The sequence below is a fragment of the Ochotona princeps genome, chromosome 2 (genome assembly GCF_030435755.1).
Source record: "Ochotona princeps isolate mOchPri1 chromosome 2, mOchPri1.hap1, whole genome shotgun sequence".
Classification (NCBI taxonomy): domain Eukaryota; kingdom Metazoa; phylum Chordata; class Mammalia; order Lagomorpha; family Ochotonidae; genus Ochotona; species Ochotona princeps.
In genome coordinates, this window is record NC_080833.1 from 109,531,453 (window position 1) to 109,550,511 (window position 19,059).

At 50.1% G+C, this 19,059-nt stretch overlaps 3 protein-coding genes across 13 annotated transcripts in view; 2 read left to right on the forward strand and 1 right to left on the reverse strand.

Moving 5' to 3' along the window:
• Window positions 1–9,557, forward strand: part of DAP3 (death associated protein 3) — a 35,186-nt gene extending 25,629 nt beyond the window's left edge. The window contains exons 5-13 of the mRNA XM_004589011.4: window positions 1,283–1,391; window positions 1,523–1,615; window positions 4,403–4,533; window positions 5,111–5,191; window positions 5,263–5,421; window positions 5,932–5,991; window positions 6,604–6,693; window positions 8,459–8,576; window positions 9,181–9,557. Of these exons, the coding sequence (XP_004589068.2) occupies window positions 1,283–1,391; window positions 1,523–1,615; window positions 4,403–4,533; window positions 5,111–5,191; window positions 5,263–5,421; window positions 5,932–5,991; window positions 6,604–6,693; window positions 8,459–8,576; window positions 9,181–9,266 (927 nt within the window). The 3' untranslated portion in view covers window positions 9,267–9,557. The remainder of the gene's footprint in view (window positions 1–1,282; window positions 1,392–1,522; window positions 1,616–4,402; window positions 4,534–5,110; window positions 5,192–5,262; window positions 5,422–5,931; window positions 5,992–6,603; window positions 6,694–8,458; window positions 8,577–9,180) is intronic.
• Window positions 9,558–14,763: 5,206 nt separating this feature from the next.
• On the forward strand, window positions 14,764–18,508 carry MSTO1 (misato mitochondrial distribution and morphology regulator 1). Of its 3 annotated transcripts, none has more exons than XM_058660411.1 (14): window positions 14,764–14,920; window positions 15,011–15,146; window positions 15,585–15,651; window positions 15,743–15,818; window positions 15,952–16,006; window positions 16,095–16,233; window positions 16,359–16,476; window positions 16,556–16,690; window positions 16,784–16,826; window positions 17,087–17,218; window positions 17,333–17,474; window positions 17,661–17,765; window positions 17,847–17,926; window positions 18,239–18,508. In XM_058660411.1, exons 1-14 carry the CDS (start codon window positions 14,837–14,839, stop codon window positions 18,451–18,453), a joined length of 1,527 nt encoding a protein of 508 aa, XP_058516394.1. In that variant the 5' UTR covers window positions 14,764–14,836; the 3' UTR covers window positions 18,454–18,508. The 3 variants fall into 3 exon arrangements, 2 of the variants coding, with proteins under 2 accessions (XP_058516394.1, XP_012783607.2); XR_009244920.1 differs by having other exon boundaries at window positions 14,768–14,920; window positions 16,784–16,936; window positions 17,290–17,474; window positions 17,617–17,765; window positions 18,239–18,297; XM_012928153.3 differs by having other exon boundaries at window positions 14,768–14,920; window positions 16,784–16,936; window positions 17,290–17,474.
• The window catches only part of GON4L (gon-4 like), a 139,892-nt gene continuing 138,816 nt past the window's right edge, over window positions 17,984–19,059 (reverse strand). For all 9 annotated transcript variants that reach the window (XM_058660401.1, XM_058660406.1, XM_058660407.1 and 6 more), the window contains one exon: window positions 17,984–19,027. In XM_058660401.1, coding sequence (XP_058516384.1) covers window positions 18,878–19,027 — 150 coding nt within the window. In that variant the 3' untranslated portion in view covers window positions 17,984–18,877. The remainder of the gene's footprint in view (window positions 19,028–19,059) is intronic.

Consider the following 19,059-nt stretch of genomic DNA (forward strand, 5'->3'; position numbering starts at 1 on the left):
ATAATGGTACCTTAAACAAGACATCTGCAGCACTGGAGTTAGCCTTAGGGTTGTGAGAGTCTATCTTTAATTAACCATTTCAAGTTACTTTTAGTCTGGTTTAACTGCCTGTGTGCTAAGGGGAATTGTTCATTCTTTCCATAATTTCCATCTTCAGGAAGACCAACTTGCTTACTATTCTTTGAGCATGCTAGTACTCTGATATTCCCAGCTAATACACTTGCTTCATGTTTTTAGAGATCACTCTTTCCAGTGGGTTTGGACACTTGTCAGTTTCTCTGCCAGCCAATTATTTGGTTAGGATTTCTTTTAAAGCTACCAACACTACTTTAAAGCTTGGCTGATATATTTATAAATAGTACTTAGTAGCTATTTATTCTTGTTGGTATAATTAATTATTTCCTTTACAAATCATTTTCACACAGAAATCAGTGCTTTTCAGATTTTCCTGTCCAAGTGTTCTAGTGACAGAAGGGGAATGAATACAGCTGCTCTTACTGTGTCCATATACTCGTGGTGTGGCTTGTGGCCGCTGTGTACAGGGCAGCTGACTGCACTGGCCTCTCAGCTATGGTGTGTAAGCTTTTATCCTGGAGAGCAGTTTGAATGATTGCAGTAATGATTAACCAAAACTAGAAGAACATTTCTGCATGTTCTTCATCTCTTTCTAGAGCATTTTGTATACTTTATTTTTAAAAAGTTGTATTTATTTTCATTGCATTTGAAAAAGAAGAAGACAAGATTTTCCATGCATTAGTTTACTACCCAGATGCTCAGAGCTGCCGTGGCTGGGCCAGGCTGACACTTGAGACTCCCCCAGGGGAGCCTGGGGACCTAGTAGTGGAGCAGGTGCACATTAGCAGGAAGCGAAATCCAAAGTGGGGGAATCAAGAACCCAGCCAGGAACTCCAGGATGGGATGCAGTATGTGAAGGAGTGACTTCACTTTGCCAAATACTCAGGCCTTAATATGCTTTTAATGTTTACCTTGACCCTAATTTAATATGTGTAATTATGAGATGGACTAATCATTTACAGATTCCATTAACTGCTGTATCTAGACTTCAGTAACAAAAATTGCCAAATTTTCTTACTTGATGTGGGGCAATGCATTTGAATTTTAGCTGAATTGCATGAATAGAGTTTCAGAATCAACTGAGCCTCTGAAGTAAATAAGAACTTGTAGCTTGATGCTTGTGTTGGCAGGCTTAGGCCTGAAGCATGCACCAAGCATTGCTGAGACAGCCCCCAACCCCCTTCATCCGCCTCTCTGTTTTCATTAGGTGAAGACCTTTGGTGAAGCTTGCTTGATGGTGAGGAAACCAGCTCTAGAGCTTCTACATTACCTGAAAAACACCAATTTTGCTCACCCCGCTGTACGATACCTTCTCTGTATCCTTTGTTGCCCACCCGGGCCCTCTAGAGCCTGTGTTATCTCCCTTCAAATGAGGACAAAGAATGCAGCAGCGGTAACCATGCAAGGGTCCTTCTGCTGAGGTTTTCTTTAACAGCAAGTACTTCAGATGGAGAGAAGGGAACAGGAAAAACGCTCAGTCTCTGCCATGTGATTCATTTCTGTGCAAAACAGGACTGGCTGATCGTGCATGTTCCAGATGGTAAGAACTCATTCCCTGCTTTGCTGTCCAACTGACATCCTGGCTTACTCTGGCCACCTCGGGTCCTGCCAGCTGGGGGAGGCCCATGCTGCAGGATAGCTCATTGCGATCTTGACATTAATGTCAAGTAGGCTGCCCATTCAGGTTCATGTGACGAGAAAATTTGACTTAAAACTTCTTGGGGGTGATGGAGGGTGTAATGTGATGGCTCAGTGGCTGGATACTCACCTTACAAGCACCAGGATCCCATGTGGATGCAAGTTTGTGTCCTGGCTGCTCCATTTCCCATCCAGCTCCTGTAGCTTGGGAAAGCAGTGGATGGCCCATGCCTTGGGACCTTGCATCCACGTTGGAAACTCAGAAGAGTTTCTTAGCTTGGTAAAGTTCTGGCTATTGGGACCATTTAGCGAGTGAGCCAGTGGGAGGAGGATCTTTCTTTCTCCATGGGTCTGGTCTACCTTTCCAATATAGATAGATACATCTTGAGCTTGGTGTGATAGCCTAGTGACAAAAGTCCTCACCTTGTACAGGATAGGATCACGTATGGGCGACAGTTCTAATCCTCACTGTTCCACTTCCCATCTAGCTCCCTACTTGTGGCCTGGGAAAGCAGTTGAGGATGGCCCAAAGCTTTGGGAACCTATGCCCGCATGGGAGACCCAGAAATAGCTCCAGGTTCCTGGTTTCAAACTGGTTCAGCACCAGCCATTGTAACCAGTTGGGGAGTGAATCAACGGATGGATCTTCCTCTTTTCTCCTCTCTGTATATCTGACTTTCAAAAAAATTAATCTCTGAAAAAAAAAAATACTACTTCGGGAAATACAGTGACATTCTAGCTTTAAAATAAATTTTAAGATTATTTAATTGAATGTCAGAAGTACACAGAGAAAGAGGTCTTATTTCACTTTCCAGAGGGCTGCCACAGCCAGGGATGAGCAAGGCAGAAGTCAGAAGCTTCATCCAGGTCTCCCATGTGGAGGCATACCCAAACACACGAGTCATGTTCTACCACTTTCCCAGGCCATGAGCAGGCAGCTGGATTGAAGTGGAGCATCCAGGACATGAACTGGTGTCCATATAGGCTGTGACAGTGATATTGTGGATGCCTGGGTTCCTGGCAGCCATAGCAGAGACCCAGGTGGGGTTCCCAGCCTCAGCCCCTCAGCTACTGCAGGCATCTGGACCGGAAGTCAATAGATGACAATTCTCTCACCACCTTCTCTGTGGTTCTTTGCTTCTCAAAAATAGGCAAATAAAAGTGTAGAGCAAGCAAGGTAAGCCAGACTCACAAGACAGACATTTCTCTGATGTGTGTCAGCTTATATAAAACCCAGAACAAAGCGTCAACACAAAGTGGTCCTTTGGGCTAACATTGTTGGTTGCTGCCTGCTTGTACTCCAGTGGAAATGTAGTCTTGCGGCCTTTGTACTGTGTATTTGTTGAATGTTATGATTAGTGGCAAATTAAGCCTGTGGATTAAAATTATGACTGCAAATACTGTTGAAGAGAGTACAGGGAAGAAGAGGTATTGGGGAAGCAGGGGGCGAAGGGAAGTATGATTATCTCCTTGAACTGCACTTTTGGAATGTCTAAAACAAACAGAACTGCCAGTAAGTAGAAATCCCATCTCATCTGTTAGGTTTGCTTTATATATTTAGTACAGTGGCACTTTTATTTTAAGGGGTTTTTTTTGTTTGTTTTTTTATGGTTTTTTGTTTGTTTGTTTTTTTGTTTTGTTTTTTATTGGAAAGTCAGATATACAGAGAGGAGGAGAGAGAGAGAGGAAGATCTTCCACCTGCTGATGATTCCTCAAGAGGCCGCAACAGCTGGAGCCAAGCCAACCCCAAGCTTCCTCTAGGTCTCCCACACAGGTGCAGGGTCCCAAGGCTTTGGGCCACCGTGACTGCTTTCCTAAGCCAGAAGCATGGAGCTGGTTGGGAAGCAGGTCTAACGGGACACAAACTGGCTCCCATATGGAATCTCAGCACGTGCAAGGCGAGGACTTTAGCCACGAGGCTATTACTCTGGGCCCACAATGGTGTTTAAAACAAACCAGACACCTGGGCAGTCATTGTGGCACAGCACTGCCTGTGACAGCAGCATCCCATATGTGCACCAGTTGAAGTCCCAGCTGCTCCACTCCTGATCCAGCTTCCAGCTAATGGGCTGAGAAAGTAGCAGCAGATGGCTTGTACTCACATAGGAGACTTGGATGCAGTTCCAGGCTCCTGGCCATTGTGGCCATTTGGGAAGTGAACCAGTGGATGGAAAAATCTGTGTTTCTCTTGTTGTCTGTAACTCTGCCTTTTAAATCATATAAATAAAAACTTCAAAGAAAAAAGTAACTTGCTAAAGGAAGACTACTTTAGAAATACCTATAGGAAAGTGGGTTAAGCACTGATTGGGACAACTACCATCCCAGAGAGGAAAGCCAATTCAAGTCCTAGTCACTCCACTTGGGACCCAGCTCCCAGTTAATGCTCATGGGAACAATGGAGATCCTTTTCCAGTGGTTTACTCTTCAAGTGTCCACAATGACCGGAGCTGGCCCAGACCTAAAGCCAGGAGCCTGAAATTCCATTTAGGCCTCCCATGTCAGTGATAGGAGCCCAAGCATTTGGGCTGTCTTCCCTTGCTTTTTCTGTCAGGCCAGCAGGGAGCTGGAATTGAAGTGGGCACCCTGGACTTGAACCAGTACATGTACAAATGCTGGCAACACAGGTGGAGGCTTCACCCACTTGCCATAATGTTGATCGATCTAACTTGTTTTCTTTATGTTTTTTAGCTCATCTTTGGGTGAAAAATTCCCCGGATCTTTTGCAGTCCACCTACAACAGGAAGCGCTTGGATCAACCTTTAGAAGCTTCAACTTGGCTGAAGAATTTCAAAACTGTCAATGAGCGTTTCCTGAGCCAGGTGAGTGTGGAACTGAACGCGCTGTCTACACCGTTGGCACCTTTGTCCTCTGGGTGCTGGTAGACAGCAGTGGATCACTGCAGTAACTAGGAAGTTACTTCTGGTGTATTTTCCTCATACACCCTGTTAACAGTGCGCTCACAACTTGAAACCATGTGAGATAGTCAACAGGAAGGTAATCCCAGTGGTGGACAGCCAAGTGGATTCCGGTGGAGCCACTGACCTTCCCAAGGCAGAGCCTCCAACCCCCCTAGCATCTGTTCAGCCACAGGATTTTCTCCACGTCTTTTCTGGGAACCAGTAATTCGTAGTAAAATCCTCTTTTTCTCCAGTGCTTTTGGCATGCAGCTGCTGCACCCCAGGGGCTCCCCCCTGGGATAAAGCGCAATCACTGAGGAGCTTGTTCCAAAGGCTCCTGCTGCGCCTTGGGGCTGGCTCATTCACTTGGTCCTGAGGGCTGCTGTGGGACCTGAAAAGGAGACTCAAACCACTCCACTCCCAAGCCTTCCCTCCCACACCTCTCCTTGGGCTGTGGTCACCCTTGTGCTTATTGTTTCTTTTGTTTGCTTGTCTCTAGATCAAAGTTCAAGAGAAGTACCTCTGGAGTAAGAGGGAAAGCGTGGAGAAAGGCAGTCCTCTGGGCCAAGTCGTGGAGCAGGTAGAAACCCGGCCCGCCAGCGTCTGCCAGAGCAGCCGGCACCCAGGGCTGTGAGCACTGTCTCCCCACAGGGCCTCACACGTGTGAAGAACGCCACAGACGCCGTGGGCATCGTGCTGAAAGAGCTAAAGAAGCAGAGTTCTTTGGGTCTCTTTCACCTCCTCGTGGCTGTGGATGGAGTCAACGCTCTCTGGGGCAGGACCACATTAAAGAGAGAAGATAAAAACCAGGTAAGAAGGCAGGGTCCCTGGGGCACATGGGGTCTGGTTCCATCGTGTGTGTAGGCTGAGGCCTCCTTAGCTCTGCGCCTGCACAGTGTGCTATCCTGCCCCACAGGTGGCCATGCTGGCCATTTGAAAGCAGCAGAGGCAAAGGGGATTCCAGCAGCCCTGCCACATCCCAGCCCAAACAGTGTGTGCTCCTTTGTGTTAACTGTTTCTGTCCATTCTGCTTCACAGTGAGGACAGGGCATGTTAGCAAGACAATCTTAAGAATCACAGGGAGGCTGGGCCTGGGGTAGTCTGTGTGATCTTCTGGGGTGACTGCAGTCTCCAGGAATAGGGTATTTTTCTAGATAGCAGCTTATCCCAAAAGATGTTCTTCCAGACCCCACAATTCTAGAGTAGGTTGAGGATTTTTTGTTCTTGTTTAATTGCTGACAGTTCAGTTGTCTCAGAGTAACCTCCTGGAAAACCAAGTGGTGACCGTTTGTTTCCCTCTCTGTCGTGGACCATATGCAGATTGCCCCAGAAGAACTAGCCCTCATTCACAACCTGCGGAAAATGATGAGAAACGACTGGGTAAGTGCCTGTCATGGTCAGTGCACCTCATAAACAAGTGTATCTTTGTTTTAAGCATTGTATTGTGAATGTTTCCAGTCTAATTTTGGGGACTGTAAGTTTGTTATTTAAGCAAGTCAGGAGAAAAATCTGAATTTAAATCTCTGCATTTGGTTTGAGACCCAGAAACATGTTGCAATTAAATTGAAGATATGCAGCAGTTCATTCTCAGAACTAAATCTGGAACTGTTCCCAATTGTGTCGCTGTTGAACTGTGCTAGATCATACTGCCATAACACTCTGTGGCCAAAATAAGTGATCAAAAAGCACTGTTAACTTCTCAGCCTTTTTTCTTTAAATACTTAATTTGAAAGAGTGACAGAGAAGGAGAACCTTATAAGCAGATCTTCTATCTACTGATTCACTCCCACCCTGCCCCCAGTGCACACAGGAGCTGGACTAAGCCAGACGACAGTGATGGGGCTGCCACTGCCTGCCTCCCAGGGCATTGGCAGGACGCTGGAGAAGTCTAGGAGCAGCCACGACTCCACTGTGGAACACAGGCCTCCCAGGCCGCAGCTTGACCCAATGTGTCATTTGTCATCTTTTCTAATTCATCTTTTCCCCTTTCAGACTGGAGGTGCCATTGTGTTGACCTTGAGCCAGACTGGCTCTCTCTTTAAGCCCCGGAATGCCTATCTACCACAAGAGTTGCTAGGAAAGGTGAGGTTGGTGGGATAGTTATCTTTCCTTATAGCTACTCAAAAGAAAGTCTTTTCAATGCTGTTATTTTGACATTACTTCATACTTTGAGGAAAAATTGTATTCCTAAATGCCAATCACCCAGATTCCTAGGATGTTAACTTTTTTTTTTTAAGATTTATTTTATTTTTATTGGAAAGTCAGATATACAAAGAAGAGAAGAGACAGAGAGGAAGATCTTCCATGCGGCCGCAACAGCTAGAGCTGAGCCGATCTGATCCAAAACCAGGAGCCTGGAAACTCTTCCTGGTCTCCCACACGGGTGCAGGGTCCCAAAGCTTTGGGCCGTCCTCGACTGCTTTCCCAGGCCACAAGGAGGGAGCTGGATGGGAAGTGAGGCCGCCAGGATTAGAACCAGTACCCATATGGGATTCCGGCGCAAGCACAGCTAGGACTTTAGCCACTAGGCCTCTGTGCCAGGCCCACTATTAACTTTCTTATGTTTGCTTTATTCTCTCTCCTTTGATCTCTTCCATTTTTTTTTTCAAAATTATTTGCCTGTACCCAAACATATTATTTAATTCCTCAATAATGGCTTTTTCCTGAGATCAGATATTCTAATCCGTAATCACAGCAAAACAATCTAAATCAGGAGATTGACCTCGTTGTGAAGCTAACCTGTAGACTGGCTGTGATTTCACCAATATCCCAATCCCCTGGATAGAGACATTCGTGGGTGATACAGTACATTCAGATGGCATGTCTGTCCCCGTCATTCTGTGACAAGCCATACAATTCATCTTTGTAATTCTCACGTTTTGGGCAGTATATTGCCAGTTATTTTGTAGATACTGGTTGTCTTGTAAATGATTTTCTGTGGTCATCTGTAGGAATTTCCCAAGTAACGAGGAGTTTCCTCCAGTGTGTGACATGGGGTACACAGTCTGTCCTATCGGTGTGGTATGATCTTTGAACACTTCATTGAAGTGGTAGCCATCTGATGTATCCGCACCACCGTTTTAATTGGTGAACATCTTGTGGAGATAAACTTTTAGCCTAAATCACTATCCTGTTACTTTTTTAAAAAAAGATTTATTTTATTTTTATTGGAAAGGAAGATATACAGAGAGGAGGAGAGACAGAGAGGAAGATCTTCCGTCTGATGGTTCACTCCCCAAGCGGCTGCAACGGCTGGAGCTGAGCCAGTCTGAAACCAGGAGCCAGGAAGGAGCTCTTCCGGGTCTCCCACATGGGTGCAGGGTCCCAAAGCTTTGGGCCATCCTCGACTGCTTTCCCAGGCCACAAGCAGGGAGCTGGATGGGAAGTGGAGCTGCCGGGATTAGAACCAGCGCCCATATGGGATCCCGGGTGTGCAAGACGAGGACTTTAACCAGCATGCTATTGTGCTGTCCTGTTACTTTTCAAACTTTGACCTACTAATATCAGCATCCCATACGTTAGTGTTTCCCTCGTAAATCAGCTCAAGCTCCAACATTTCTTCTTGTTATCACTTTGCTAAAAGTAGAGATTTTTCTTTGCATATTTTTTTCTGTCCTTATGTCTGTAACATATTAACTTGGTTCCAAAAGTCAAAGCTATTATTACAAATATCTGTGTTTGCTTAGACTAGCAGCACACTCCTCATTTGGCTGTCTGTTCCTGGTGTTTCCAGCCCTGGGGAGCTGCAGCAGCCACTGCCGTCTGTGAAGTGCGTGGGGCGAGGTAGCTGCAGGCTGAGGGAGACACTCCGGGCCCTGGCCACTGACACAGCACTTCTCTTCTCTAGGAAGGATTCGATGCCTTGGACCCCTTTATTCCCATCTTGGTTAACAACTATAACCCGAAGGAATTTGAAAGCTGTATTCAGTATTACTTGGAGAACAGTTGGCTTCAGCATGAGAAAGGTCAGTCACGTGGTCATGCCTCGCTCTTCCCATTATCCTGGCTGCTTTCCCAGTGAAAAGAAAGGAGGGAGAGTGGCTGAGTTTTAATGTATAAAAGAGATTCTATTTCTCCCCAAATTCTCACTGCAACCCAGTCTAAAGTGTTCCTGCTGAAGGTGGGAGCGGGGCCGGGCAGTTCCCATGTGCTTGTGTTGCTATGACTCTGGCTGCCAAGTTTTTCATCCATCCAAGTCAATTGAGGGACTCAGGTGCTGCTGTGAGTCATGCCAAGTAATTCCCACTGTGGGAGATGCTACCTCATCACCAGCCACCTCTCTGCCCGTCTTTTGGTCCACTCTTGGCCAGCACACTGGACCTGAGAGGAAATGCCAAGGGAGAGCCAACCTGTCCTCCCTTGGTGGCTGAGCATCAGTTGGAACACCAGCGCTTTCCAGAGGAGTCCGGGGACAGCACAGGTCACCTTGTAGACTAGGCTGGGAGGCACTGCAGAGAGCCTTCAGAAATGGGTTACATGACAGGAGGAGCTGGAGCAGAGGGCCTCTGACTTCTAGGGCTACAGTGCTGTGGGAAGGCACTGTCATCTGTCTTTCTGATTCCATCATAGCCCACACGGAGGACGGGAAACAGGAGCTGCTATTCTTGAGCCACGCAAACCCCGGGCAGCTGGAACGGCTCTGTGCCTATCTCTGAGCGCGTGGGGCCACAGTGGGCCTCACCGTTCAGCAGGAACCAGTCGGGAGGACAGCCTGAAGCACCTGGCAAGAGTAGCCTGGCCCTTGCTGAAATGCTTGCAGTGGCTGGCAGCTGGCTCCGGGTCAGCCTGGAACCAGGCTCCCTGCAGGGGACTGTGAGTATGTGGCTAGCAGCTGGCCGCCTGACCCTGAAACCAGTATCGGTTCATTGACTGGTTTTCACATTCAACATAAATCGTGGATAATTTCCTTTTAAAAACAAAAAAAAAAGGTAAATATTTTTCTTAAAGTGTTGTGCTTGATTTATAGCATGTAAAGAATCTTCCCATCGGCCAGGTGGCATTTCTCTGGCATTCACTTTGTTGAGGGTAACAATACAGGTAGCATTCCCTAACCTGAAATTCCAAAATCTGAAACTTTACAGGCATTAACAACAAAAGGACCATCATGCATTTGATTTCAGATTTTAACATGAAGAATCTTCAACCAGTAGGTCTATGCAAATATTCCAAAATCCATGAAACTCAAAAATGTGAGACTCTTCCAGTCTTGAATTTCAGATACAGCTTTATAATTTTATACTTGACTCTTACGGTAAATTCACAGAGGTTTTAGAGTGAAGTCACCTGAAAGGCGCTACTATAAAGTGGCTGTCCATTATATGATACGTAGCTACCTTTGTAACTTGCATTTACGATGCTTCACTTGAAGAATTCCCTAAAAGATACAGAACTTGCACCTTCATCCAGCGTCCAGCCACTGACACACAGCTTGCAGCGTGTTGGCTTAGCCAGCCTGATGCCCCAGCACCACACAGAGCCTTGGCCAACTCCCACACTGGGCTGGCTGGATCCGTGTGCAGATCCCTGCGGGTCTCTCCCCTAGTAGCTCTCCACTGATATAGCCCTGATCCATCTATATCCAAGTGCAAACCATTAAACCTACCTCTTCCTTCCTTTTCTTTCTTAAGTAGAGGGAACAAGCTCCCATTCACTGGTTCAATTTCCCAGTGCCTGAAATGACCAGAGCTGGGAACGACCAGGCAGGCACTGCATCTGGGATGCAGGCTGACTGCTCCATCGAGGGGTCCAGGGAACAGGCAGATCTGCTTCCTCTGCTTCCTCACTACTCTGCCATCACTTGAGTGACGATGAACATCTGCTCAGTTATTTTTCTGCCTCTGACCACTCTTGCCTCCCTTCAAATTGTATTTCACAGGCCACTAAGTGAACTTTCTGGATTCCCCCAACTGATGTCACCCCACGTCTCTGCTGTGCCTTTATTCAGATGGATTTTGTCCCATATATGTGATACATTTCAGCCCATATAGAAACAAATCATGGAAAATCAAACAGCTTCCTCTTGCTTCTATTTCTGTTCTAGAAGCAAGCTGTTACCAAATTCTACAAACACACACACGCCAAAAATTTCTGTGTATGAAGTCTTAGTTTTTTTTTTTTCCACATTCCTTGCTTGCCAGAATTCCTACTAAAATGAATGTTTACGAAGTAGCCCACAGAGTGTTCATGAAAACAGCATCACAGGAACTTTTGCCACAGGCAGCACACTGGAGGACGCTGCGAGGCACCTCAGCCTGCGGCTGGGAACATCCACATTCCAAGCTACAAAAACTAGGGACAGCAGACACTGGGGCTCGGGAATGCCAGCACTCTGACCACGGAGGGTTTCCCAGACAAGACCTGCGTCCCAATTTGTAGGTTTGATGTTTTACCTAGCTGTAAATGAGCCTTGGAGATGTTCCTACATTTTGGAGGCTAAACTCATGAGCCAGTGGCTTGTTGAGGTCTCTGGCTTGACTCTCACTGATGTACAGTCTCTACAGAAGAATTCACACATTATGTTGTGAATACTGAGGCTGTGTCTGCCCCGAATTTTGTCCAAGGTCATCTTGCAGTCTGAATGAATCCACTTGAGGAAGAAATACAGCTGCCTTCATTTCCAGGTGACATGAATCTGCAAATAAAGAAGCTTTAAGATATCTCTAAAAATAAGTTTAGCAAGAGCATAGCAATAAAAAACACACAAAAAAATTATCCATGCTAGCTTTGTTGGGTCACAGGTTCATCTCCTGCCCGAGCGGTGCCAGCATCCCAAAATAGACTGTCACTGGGTCCTACCTGCTCCCACTTCAAACCCGGCCCTCTGTGAATGCATCTGGGAAAGCAGTGGGTAATAGCACGAGTGCCTGGGTCCCCACCATTCATGTGGGAACCCAAGATGTGGTTCCTAGCTGCTGTCCTTGGCGTGGCCTGGCCCAGACCTAGCTGCTGGCAGCCCTTCAGGCAGTGAAGCAATAAACAGAAGATTTTCTCCCTTAAGGGCACATACACTCTCCTATCACCCTGGCTTTCAGGCAAAATCAAAAAATCTCAGAACTTTCAATTGTTACTTTTTCTAAAGACTTTGTACTTGTGAAATAAAAGCCATTTTAAGGTCAAACAAACCTTTGAAAAATTATTAGTCACTGGACCATAAACCAAGCCAACAAATACCAAAGAACTTAATAAACAGTAACGAAAGGATAAGCAGAAAATCTCCCATGTGCTTTGGAATTGAGTGATGCTTTCCTCATATGCCATGAGTAGGGAAGCATGATGGAAATGAGAGTTCAGAGTAAATATGAAAATACAAATCTCAACTTTTGTATCCTGGAGGCTGGCATTGAATATGACATAATAGGTAAAGCCACTGTCTGTGTGTGGGCACCAGTTAAAGTTTCATCTGATCCACTTCCAATCCAATTCCCTGCTAATGGCACAAGGAAAGTTTAAAGAGATGGTTTGGGTCCCAGCCAGCCATGTGGGAGACTCAGATGGAGGTCCTGGAATCAAGCCGAGCCCGGTACCAACCGTGTGGCCATTTGGGGAGTGAACATGCTCTCTTTACTAACTGCATTTCAAATTTAAAATATTTTTTTAAAAAGTGTACCATTCAAGAAAAACTGGCCAGTACAATGGCCTAGTAGCTAAATCCTTGCCTTGCATGTGCCAGGATGCCATATGGACACTGGTTCATGTCCTGACTGTTCCACTTCCCATCCAGCTGCCTGCTTGTGGCCTGGGAAAGCAGTCAAACACTGTCCAAAGCCTTGGGACCCTGCACCCGCGTGGGAGACCCGGAAGAAGCTCCTGGCTCCTGGATTTGGATCAACTCAGCTCCGGCCCTTGTGGCTACTTGGGGAGTGAACCAGCAGAGAGAAGATCTTTCTGTTTCTCCTCTCTGTGTATCTGCCTTTCCAATAAAACATAAATTAAAAGAAACTGGACTTTCCAATAAAAATCTTAAAAAAAAAAAAAAACCAACAAATTGTTGAGCTATTTTAAGAAACACTGTCTCTCCAAATGTCTGCAATGGTCCCCAGCTCATGGCAAAGCTCAAAACTCAATCAAGGGCCTAGTGCAATAGCATGCTGGTTAAAGTCCTCGCCTTGCAAGTGCTGGGATCCCATATGGGCGCTGGTTCTAATCCCAGCAGCTCCGCTTCCCATCCAGCTCCCTGCTTGGGGCCTGGGAAAACAGCTGAGGACAGCACAAAGCCTTGGGACCTGGAAGAGGCTCCTGGCTTTGAATTGGCACACATCTGGCTGTTGCGGTCACTTGGGGAGCAAACCATCTGACAGAAAATCTTCCTCTGTGTCTCTCCTCTCTATATATCTTCCTTTCCAATAAAAATAAATCTGAAAGAATAGCAAAACAGCACTCACGTGGGTGCAGGAACCCAGACAGGAGCCATCCTCCACTGCCACCCAGGCACATCAGCAAGGAGTTGATTAGAACATGGACTATCCAGAGCTCCCTCCTGGCACTCATAGGATGCTGTTGCTGTAGGTAGCAGTTTAAGCCACTATGCTACAACATATGCCCCCAAGCAAGCCTCTGTGACAGTATTCTAAATCCACTCATGATCCAAAGGCCCAGGACACTGGGCTCACAGCTCTTCCACAGGCTGACAGTGTGCAGGAGTTCTGCTCCTCAAGTTCTCAGAAGAATGAAACTGGGTCCAGCGCAGTGGCCTAGCAGCTAAAGTCCTCGCCTTGAACGCAGGATCCTAAATGGGCGTCGGTTCTTGTTTGTTATTTGAAACAGTTTAGAGTTCTAGTTCATAGGATATTACGATATTATTACGCACAGCTAATTCCTGCAACCTGGTTCTTTACGGTGAGCTGAAAACACCAGACGCAATGAGGTATCTTAGGAGATTTATTCCAGGAAGGGGGGGAAGGGAAGGGAGGCTGGAAGGAGAAGAGAAAAGAGCCAGCCACATCTAGGGGCCTTTTTGTCTGCAAGGTGTAGGGGGCAGGGATTGGGAGGGATTGAGGGCAGGCCCCAGGGGATTGGCAACTGCAGGTGAATGCCTAGGGTTGGATGATTGGTGAGTGAGCAGGGTTGGAGAAGGGGCTGGAAGATTGGGGGTGGGATTCTCAGGTGGAATGCTAGGTTACATCTGATTGGTGGATGGCTAGACTGGTGCAAATTTCATAAGCTGTGAGGAAGAAGAAATGGCGCTGGGTCCAGGGTGGGATATTCGAATAACTCCTTACAGTTCTAATCCCAGTAGCTCCACTTCCTATCCAGCTCCCTGCTTGTGGCCTGGAACGCCGTCAAGGACGGCCCAAAGTCTTGGGTTCCTGCACACACGTGGGAGACCTGGACGAAGTTCTTGGCTCCTGGCTTTGGATCGGCGCAGCACCAGCCGTTGCAGTCACTTGGGGAGTGAATCACCGGATGTAAGATCTTCCTGTCTCCTCCTCTTTGTAAGTCTGACTTTGCAATAAAAATATTTTTTTGAGGACATTTGTTTTATTCGAAAGGCAGGTCAAGTCAGATTTACAAAGAGAAGGGGAGACAGATTTTCCATCTGCTGGTTCACTACCCAAGTGTCTGCAACGTTTGGAGCTGAGCTGATCTGAAGCCAGGAGGCAGAAGCTGCTTCTGCGTCTTCCTTGTAGGTGCAGCGTCCCAAGGCTTTGGGCCATCCATGGTTGCTTTCCCAGGCCACAAGCCTGGTCTCCATGTTGCACCTGGCCCATATGCTAAGCTGCTCTGGGAGAAAGGTGCCAGGACTCCAGAAGGGCTGGCTGGTTAGGTTGGAAGCAATCTCCACCCTTCTCTGGTTACCATGGTAGCCATCAAGAACAGGAGTTAATTACACAAACTACCCTGAGTGAAAAACCAGACGTTAGGCCTACGTGGGTATGTTGACATAAACATACACACAGCTAGATGGGGACGGGTTAGAACTCCGGACCGTAGTGATTTCCGGTGTGTAACCGGGAACGCTCAAGTTGGACCCTCGCGAAACCGGCAGGAAACGTTGCTACACGTGGCCGTGACGACTTCCGACGAACCCCCGCCCCCCGACTCCTGTTGGGGAAGGTGGGCGTGGCCAACGGCGTCTCCAGGAAGGAATCGTTTATACAATTATAAATGACGTGCTTATGGGCCAATAGCAGAGAGGGACGAGGCCCCGCCCCTGCCCCGTCCCAGCCAATGGGCGAGAAGCAGGGAGAGCCCGGGCAGAAGCTGCGATCCGGCGGAGCCGCGCGGCATGGCGGGCGGGGCTCGGGAGGTCCTCACGCTGCAGTTGGGACACTTTGCGGGGTTCGTGGGAGCGCACTGGTGGAACCAGCAGGTGAGATGCCCCGCAGGCTGCCCGGCGGGAACTCCCTGGAGCCGACAGTCCTGATGTCCGGCCTGCTGCGCCCGCCCCGTGCCTCCCCAGGATGCTGCCCTGGACAGATCCGCCGACCCCAAGGAGCCGCCGGGAGAGCTGTGTCCCGATGTCCTGTATCGGACCGGCCGGACGCTGCACGGCCAGGAAACCTACACGCCACGGCTCATCCTCATGGACCTCAAGGGTGAGGCGGAGCCGGGGACCTGGTGAATCTGGCTTCCCTTTTCACGTGGCAAGAACCCAGCATCCTTCAGTTCGCTTCCAGCCCTTGGCAGCGGTACTGGCCTCAAGGTCCAGGGAGGAAGGCAGCAACTGCCTCTGCCAACACCTGAGGGAGGCAGAAAGACAAAACTTCCTTCCGGGGCGCCTCCCTGGAATGGGCTGCCTGGCCTGGGGGCGGCGGGACGCGCATCCCGCCGGGGGGTGTGGCTCTCGTCCCAGAACCCACGGTGATGACTAAGCTGGAAGGGAAGCATCACTGTAGATTGTCCGTGGCCAGGGTTCCCCTCTCCCACCCCACGTATCCAACAGCATACTGAAGGGATGATGACAGGCCATAAGGAATGGGAAGGGGCGGGACCCCTAGGCTCTGGCCTGCCCTCTCCCATTACTCTCCCTGCAGGTAGCCTGAGCTCCCTCCAAGAAGGTGGACTCTACAGGGACAGTCAGCTAGAGGCGGCCATCGCCTGGTGTGTAAGCATGTGTGGAGGGAGTAGGGACCACCCTTACAGCTGGGGGGCCCTCACAGCCAGAATCTGATCTACCTTCAACCTCTCTCAGGCAGGGCAAGCTCACCACCCACCAAGAGGAACCAGACCCCAAGAATCCGTATCTCCAGGAACTTGTCAGTGCCAAGGTGGGGGCCCCGGGCCAAGGGCAGCACCCCAACGAGGGCAGGCAGAAATGACAGACAGTGACTGCCTGAGCGAGGGGGCTGTGGGAGCGGTCAGGTCCCTCAGCCTCCACACAGGCAGTTGCCCCTCTCACAGGGGGTGCTGAGCAGCGATGGCGTCTGGAGAGTCAGATGTGTCCCACGAGACAAAGGTGAGCCAGTCACAGCCACCAGCAGCTGCAGGCCCAGGCTGGGCAGCTAGGCAAGTGAGAGGACGTGTTTTCTTGTGTCTTCACGCAGGCCCTCCACCAGTCCCCATGGCCCCAGAGCCACAGCCCCCGCCCCCCATGGAGGGCAGCGTCACAGTCTGGTCAGATTTCCTCCGAGTCCACCTGCACCCCCGCAGCATCTGTATGATCCACAAGTACAACCACGACGGGTAAGGTAGCCCCAGAGGCTGTGAGGCCAGGCCTCAGGTCCCCACCACTGCTGGCCGAGGCCACGACGAGGCGGAGGAGCTGACCTGGAGGGCTGTCAGTCATGGACGTGTTTCCCTCTGGGCAGGGAGGCAGGTCGGCTGGAGGCGTTTGGCCAAGGGGAGAGTGTCCTGAGGGAACCCAGGTACCTGGAGATGCTAGAAGACAGGCTGCACTTCTACGTGGAGGAATGTGACTACCTGCAGGTAGCTGCCGGGAACAGCCAGCGCCTGGTAGGCAGCCAACACATGTGCCCACTACTGTTCACTGACTCCCCCTCTCCAGGGCTTCCAGATCCTGTGTGACCTGCATGACGGTTTCTCTGGGGTAGGCGCTAAAGCTGCGGAGCTGCTGCAAGATGAATACTCAGGACGGGGGATAATCGCTTGGGGCCTGCTCCCAGGGCCATACAATCTTGGAGTGAGTGGGCCTTGTGAACAGGGGGAAGCAGGAGATTCAAGTATCTTGGTTAAGAATTGCATAGTGCAAACTACTCATCTCTTCTTTCACCAGGACCCCCAGAAAAACATCTACCGCCTGTTAAACACAGCCTTCGGTCTGACGCACTTGACTGCCTCCAGCTCTCTCGTCTGCCCCTTGTCCTTGGGAGGGAGCCTGGGCCTGCGGCCAGAGCCCCCTGTAACCTTTCCTAGCCTGCATTATGATGTAAGGGGCTAAGCTTTTCCTGCAGCTGGCCACCCCAGACTCAAGCCAGCCTGTTCCTTGCCATTCTTGAAATCTGAGCGTAAACAGTGTTAGGCTTCTGCAGCCTTGCTTCGGCCCATCAGGCAAGTATGCCTCTCATTTCCTCTGCAGGCCGCTCTGCCCTTCCATTGCAGCGCCATTCTGGCCACGGCCCTGGACACACTCACTACACCCTACCGCCTCCGCTCCTCACCAGTCCCCATGGTGCACCTGGCCCATATGCTAAGTTGCTCTGGGAGAAAGGTACCAGGACTCCAGGGGGGCTGGCTGGACCTCCCAGGACGCAGCCTTGTAATATCACTTCCTGTCTCCAGGTGGCGACAGCGGGAGCCTCCATCCCCTTCCCCTGGGTTCCAGGCCAGTGCCTCCCTGATTCACTGATGCAGTTGGGAGAAGCTCCCCCTTGGACCCCACTGTCCGCCTGCGGGGACCCTTCTGGAACACGCTGCTTTGCCCAGTCCGTGGTGCTGAGGGGCTTGGACCGGGCCTGCCACACCAGGTGAGGGGCTGTTACTCCTTCCCACACAGACGTCGGTCCAGGCCCTTCTCCCCCTACCCCTCTGCACAGTCCAAGACACCGCCTCCTCCACCATCCACCTCCCCTTAGTGAAAGGCAGCTCTGTGTTCCTGCCTGCCCACAGGCATGCTGCACAGAGCAAAGATGTGGCTGCTTTTGTCCTGGCAGTCAGCTTCCCCCGGGGACACCTTGGCCCTCCCCGCTGCATGCCTGTACCACTGGGGAAGATGTCTTGGCCCAGTACCTGCAACAGCACCAACCCAGCGGCCTGAGGTCAGTGTGAGGCAGCCACTGCCCCGCCCCCCCAGCCCCCGCACTGGCTGCTCACCTGAGCACTCTACTCTGTCCCAACAGCTCATGCCACCTGCTGCTGAGCCCCTGTAGGGTGGCACCTCCCTACCCACCCCTCTTCTCCTCAAGCTTCTGCCAACAAGGTATGGTTCTGGATGGTTCCCCTGAGAGCAGGCAGGTAGGAGGCCAAGGACACAGAGTGCAAGCACAAGAAGGGTTTTACTGTCTGCTGGCCTGGGCAGAGCACTGACAAGTGCACAAGCCCCCACTCCAGCTCCTGCCAGGCAGCCTCACTCCAGAGGCTGGCACACTAAGGGGACAGTAGTACACACAGTGACTGAGTTTACTTTGGTCGGGTCCACCCAGGGCCAGGATTGCCCTGGCAGCACCTGGCAGCCCAGGCCTGATACCAAGCACAGTTCCTTCTTAGCTCTCCTTTTGCCCTCCCTCCACAGCACGGAGCAGCATCCCTGTGCTGGGGGCCCTGTGCTCCACTTCGACCTTGCACCGGACTCTGGGAGGCCTGGCCAGGGAGCTCACAGCACTCGACCTGCGGCGCTGGGTCAGCTTCATGGACGCGGGAGTGGAGCTGGATGACGTGGAGGAGCTGCGGCAGGATCTGCATAGCCTGGCTCAGTGCTACCAGGAGGGGGATGGCCTCACAGACTAGGCATCCCAGGGAATGGTCGGGGAGAGCTAGTTTACAATAAAAACTGCCAGATGCCAAGCCCAGTGTCTTGAGGCAGTGCAGCTCAACTTCTTGGGAGTGGATACACCATCATATGCCTTCATTATACTTAGGGCAATTAATATGTGACATGAGACCAAAAAAAAAAGGAACAGAGAAAGCACTGAGCCCCACTCCCTCAGAGCTACTCACAAAGTAGGTGTGCAAGGTACTTGAAAGGCCCTGAATAGTGCAGCAGAGGACAGATCCCAAGCCCACCTGAGGCCTCCAGCCTCCTTCAGCCCTGAGCCCCTGCTCAGCCACCCCTTGTGCTGAACTCAGTGACCGGATCCATGAGGGGGCTGCCCTTTTCCCCTGACATCAGGGGGATGTGGTCCTGCGCAGATGAACCCCTATGCACCAGGCTTCACTCATCCAGCTCCTCCTCGGACAGAAGGTCCCCATGGTCAGAGAGCTGGTCCGCATTGCTGGTGCTGGTCGCGTCATCCTCGTCCTCCGAGCTGCCCTCACAGGCCGTGTGGAACAGCTGCATGAGTTCACGAAAGCGATGGGACACCTGTAGGGAGAAGGGTCACGCTGGCTGCTGCT

Bases quoted from the DNA above. Each gene is read 5' to 3' on its own strand.
- MSTO1 (XM_012928153.3), top strand. From the start codon at position 14,837: ATGGCGGGCGGGGCTCGGGAGGTCCTCACGCTGCAGTTGGGACACTTT. The intron at 15,819-15,951 runs GTGGGGGCCCCG...CCCCTCTCACAG, and splicing joins AGGAACTTGTCAGTGCCAAG to GGGGTGCTGAGCAGCGATGG. The intron at 16,234-16,358 runs GTAAGGTAGCCC...CCCTCTGGGCAG, and splicing joins CACAAGTACAACCACGACGG to GGAGGCAGGTCGGCTGGAGG.